We start from the raw sequence: 5000 nt of genomic DNA, 5'->3' as shown, positions 1-5000 counted from the left end.
ACACCTAAGGTTAGCTTTTATGACTGTTTAGGATGCTTTCTGTATTAGTAAAACAATGACCTGTGACCTGTGACCTGCAAAAGAAACCTGCCGCAAATTGTTGTTGTTTCCACTGATGTTCTCTCCTATGATACAAACATTCTCACTTTCAAAGCTTTTCAAATGCCAGAAAAAAGACATTACCTTCTCCATTTGTAACGATAAAATAACAGCAATGCTATAACGTGACAGACCAGCAGGCCAAAATGAAAGTATCGACTAAGAAAAAGCCACTCAGGAAGAAATCTCCAATTCACTGTCCACTTAAACAAGAACTGTCGACCTAAGTTGAATGCCCTGGTGATGTAGCTGACTGGATTATCCAAGAGAAAAGGAAGACCAAGTAATAGCTAAGGGAAGAAAAGAAAAGAAAAATATCCGGTCATTATTTATGTACATACTTGATTTGTCAATGTAGCTTAGAAAACTGGCAACTTACTCTAGTACCTACGGCGCTAACTCCATTACTCAATAAAATTAATAACAAATAACATTTTCCATATCCTTATTGGTATTGACAGTTGTTCCTTTTACAAACGAGATTTTCTTAAAGGTCTTCTTAGTACTTTTAACAGTTTTAAGACTTTTCTTAAAATTGTCTTTTACCTTCAGACTTTTGGCCAGCTTTGGTGTTTGTTTCAATAATTTGTTTGAATGGCCATAAAACGCCCCGATATGGCGTGCACAGTTGGAGATAAAAACGTAGGATAATGAGATTTTCTCCAAACCAACATTAAATTTCTAGTCTCTTAAATTAGTAGAGTGAAAGAATAGTTATATAAATATTAATGTTATATAGCTGAATTTTTTCCCCCAACAGCGCACGCTCTCATTGGTTACTTCGAGGTCACATGACATCTAATAATAAAACTGTTTCCTGACAAAAGTCTCTGAGTGGGCAACAGTGCAAAATCTATGACTTCAGAGGGTAACAGTGCACTGTTACCCGCGAATGCTGACCGACGACCGCCAGTGTTATTGCCATTGCACGTTTTTCGTTTTGTGCTGTACATTGTGTAACAAATCACTTAATGACTGGTCCCTCAGGAAACAGTTCATTTTGTTTTCCTCAAATTTCAATGTTTCCCTCGGCTGAAACATTGAGATTCTCGGGAAACAAATTGAACTGTTTTCCTTGGGACCACTCATTTAGTGTTTATGAAATTCATTAATAATTCATGAGAGAAACAGCCTATCAAAATACCCATAAAACGTCACGTTCATGAGCTTTAAATCCTCATCAGAATTCTCTACAAAAGAATAGTAATGAGGCCTAACATGTTTCCTTGTATGCTAATATCTTCCGCTCACATTTTGTATTAGTCTAGACTAAAAAGGGACACAGCCTCACACCCCTGCTTGTTTATTAAACAATACATAATCCCTAACACCTTTCTTTGAATAATCGTGACATTGATTGACTTGTAAATGTACACACTTTTACGTAGCTTCCCTCACCAAGGATGTACGCTCACAAAACAATGAATCCGAAAATATACAGGGCATGAAAAAGAACACATGGAAGAGGAAATTTCTGTCAACAATACATTTTTACATCAAAGTAATAGTCCTACATGTAGTTTGCCGAATGTGAAGGTACGTCGAATCCAGCAAATGTGAGGCTTTGGAATCCGGAATCCGGAGTATGGAATCCGAAATCCATTGTATTCCAGAATCCACAGATTTTGATAGAATCCAGGAACCATTTTGGCCGAATCCCTGAGTTTGGAATCCAGAATCCACAATTTGGGATCCGGGATCCACTATTCAGGATCCAGAATCCACAGCAGAGGTTTTATTAGAAGCTGGCAACTGGCAAATTCTGTAAGCTACTCCTTAAAGTGCCCCTAACCCCAAAATGTTTTTTTTTGCTAAAATGAACCTTTGCACCTGTTCGAAACACATTGCAGCAATTTTTTCCTTTTTCTAACAAATTCTGCCATTTTATAGGCTTCAAAAGTTGCGAAAATCCAAGCATCTTTTGTTCACAACCAAGTCAGAAGGGGAGTGGGTCTATTCCTGATGTGACGTCACAATCTACTTTGCATGCATGTTTACAAAGAGTTAAGGCAATGTAAATCAGTTTGTGACGTCACATCACTTCAGTTTGACCCATTTTAATTTATTTTAATTGAGCAAAACCAGAAACCCAAGAGGGTTGAAACGTGTAACGAGCATTCACAGCTTCCGAATATTCAGTGCGAACTGATTGGTTGAATGTTTCAGTGCCAAGTACCATATTTGGAAACCCCTCGCTCTTGTTGTTCCAAATATGGTACTTAGCAAATTGAATATCCAGGGCCCGGTTGTTCAAAAGCCGATTAACGCTAATCCCAGATTAAAAATTAACTGAAGACTTTATTTCTCTACTCCTAAATGCTGTTCAACGCTGATATTTTGCAAAAATTTACTTTAGAAGAAGTCAATACTCAAAAACAAAAATAAGCAAAAGAAAGTTTCACCAAAAAGTTAAAAACATGAAACAAAAGTTCCCGCTAATCCTGGATTAATTAATCGGCTTTCGAACAACCGGGCCCACAAGCGTGTTTCCCAGCACACAAGGGGCAGTTACATGTTTCAACCCCTATGGGTTTCTGGTAAAACAACTAGACTATCAAGGAACCTTTTGCTGAATGACCTGCTCCTTTTTGGATGTTGGATATTTTTATGAATTGCTGGTTATTTGCACTCTCCTTAGTCACTCGCCAACGCGATTCTTTGCAGTTGGCCAATTTGGATGAATAGAGGAGAAAGGCTGGTGCCAAATGTTGCCTCGATCACATTCATTACGTTCTTCCGGTTTTCGACGTGTTGTTTATTAAAAATGGAAGACCCAACAAGAAAGCACACAGCTGGAGGCAATATTTTGTCATAATTATTGAAACAAGAGATTGACAGAGCAAAAAAATTGTCCTCTAACTTGGCCATGTGCAGCTAAGTGTTAATAAAATAATAATTTGTGACTGAGGTTGTTGCCCAGATTGCTGGAAAGGCCATTTCTGAGCTCCTAGATTTCAAAATGTTCTGGGGGAGCAAGCCCCCAGATCCCCTAGGGAAAAGGGGCCACAGCTGCCTCTTTCACAAAACCAGCCCTTTACTAAAAAACGTATCATGAAACCCCTGCACAGGCTGGGATCTGGAATCTAAGGGCCACCTGGATTCCTTCACATTAGGCAACATTTCATCGTGAAAACCTTTGCTTTTCTTACTTGAACTACACCACACAGAGCCAGTCTTGGAATTGTCCACCACACACCAAATGATTTTAAAAGCAGCAATAATAAGCCAGGTGCAAATAGCAAAATGTTCATCTTCACACTGACTGCCAAGCTAAAAGAAAAATCAATGTTATTTTGTTTGAAGGAACGCCTGACTATTTTAAAATTATTTTCTCTGGGTTGCGCTTTTCCTGTGTACGAGTGAAATGCCATTTCCTCACAATAATTTATTGCATTATTTATGTTAATTTATTCAAACTTTAAAATTTATTTCTAATTAAATTTCTTATTAATTGATAACCAATACATTGATGAACCCACATGATTATAATCAATACATGTATTTTTCCTTGTGAGAAAGACTTTGAGGTCAAGGTATCTTGATTCATGGGATTCTCTGTGTTATACACCCTTTCAATCCCAAGAATGACACTTACATTTATACACTGAAATAGTAACCAAATGCAGGCATGAAAACAAATCTACGCAACCAGAACAAGAGCCTCCGTGGTAGTACCATTTAGTAGAGTAGAACATTGATGATCGCTTTGGCGTGAAACCCATGAGTAACTAAATATAGTCCCATATCCTGCTTGTGTATTTAGCTCTACCTTACGGCATTGAGCACTCTCGGCAAACGGGGCACATGATTTTGTCTTGTATATACATTATTCTGTGTAATGCAAGATGATTTTATTCATCAATGGGGCCCCCTTCGGGGCTAAAAGGTTTAATTTAGGGGGAAAATTAAGATAAATGTAGGTGACTCATTAAGACTTCGCTCAAGAGGTTATGAGGGTGTGGATGTTTTTGAAGCAATGAGTCAAGCAGAACAGATGAAAACAGCTGGGTAAGTCACAGGAAAACATATGCACAGATGGTCTATTTGCCTGGTGCACAATACTAAAACATACCTGAATAAAAGACATCCTGCATTCCACCAATGCAACACAAAGCAATAGATTGCAGCATAAAGAAAGAACATTGCTACTGGATCATTAAAGAGTCGCAAAATGTAAATCGAGTGAATTCTGTAAGATGCACAGCACATGAAGAAAAATGCATATGGTGGAACCTGTGAAACAAAAAAGAAAAAAACTGAGAGTTAATTGAAACCCTGCAAGTTCTCCCATAAGCACACTTTTTTAAAGTTGAAAACAAGTGGCATGTTTCAGTAAACTGTCTGCCTCAATTTCAAAATGGAGGATTTTACCATTGATAATTTAAACCAACAAGTTCATCACGACAACCGGACACTTACACTTTAGGCTCTACATTCTTTCAAACACTCTGTAACTCACTCAAATATGTAATTCTTGTCACTTAATCCAAATTTTGTTTCGCCTTGTTGTTATATAGTCCTAATGGTTTTTTAAATATTCTGTAACTAACGATGATGTTTGTAACATCGAAACATGTCTTGGAAATTAAAAAATGTTGTAATTTTCTAAATGATAAAGACGTCCGTTCGAAGAAAAGCTGAATAACTTTAAAAATAAATAACCATCGTGTCAACACCACATCCTTTCTCTTGGAACTGCTTTAAGAATGGGCAATGTTTCTGGTGATGAATTAAAGAAATGTATGTTTGCGGGTTGTTGACGAGTTATAGACTTTCATTCATGGGTCCTTTCAGGGAAACACAAGAGCACAACAAATTGACCTGCTCCCAACTGTGTGGCTTCACAGCTCAGTCGTTGGAACATTGCACCAGTATCGCAGAAGTCATGGTTTGAATTTCTT

At 37.7% G+C, this 5000-nt stretch overlaps 1 protein-coding gene across 2 annotated transcripts in view; it reads right to left on the bottom strand.

Moving 5' to 3' along the window:
- The window catches only part of LOC137997896 (dol-P-Man:Man(5)GlcNAc(2)-PP-Dol alpha-1,3-mannosyltransferase-like), a 24376-nt gene that overhangs the window by 9940 nt on the left and 9436 nt on the right, over positions 1-5000 (bottom strand). For both annotated transcript variants that reach the window (XM_068844216.1, XM_068844217.1), the window contains exons 4-6: positions 4172-4332; positions 3249-3369; positions 184-389 (exon numbers count right to left, since the gene is read on the bottom strand). In XM_068844216.1, coding sequence (XP_068700317.1) covers positions 184-389; positions 3249-3369; positions 4172-4332 — 488 coding nt within the window. The remainder of the gene's footprint in view (positions 1-183; positions 390-3248; positions 3370-4171; positions 4333-5000) is intronic.

The sequence above is a fragment of the Montipora foliosa genome, chromosome 3 (assembly GCF_036669935.1).
Source record: "Montipora foliosa isolate CH-2021 chromosome 3, ASM3666993v2, whole genome shotgun sequence".
Taxonomy (NCBI): Eukaryota; Metazoa; Cnidaria; class Anthozoa; order Scleractinia; family Acroporidae; genus Montipora; species Montipora foliosa.
Note: the sequence above shows the minus strand (reverse complement) of the source record. Positions and strands in the feature narration are given on the sequence as shown.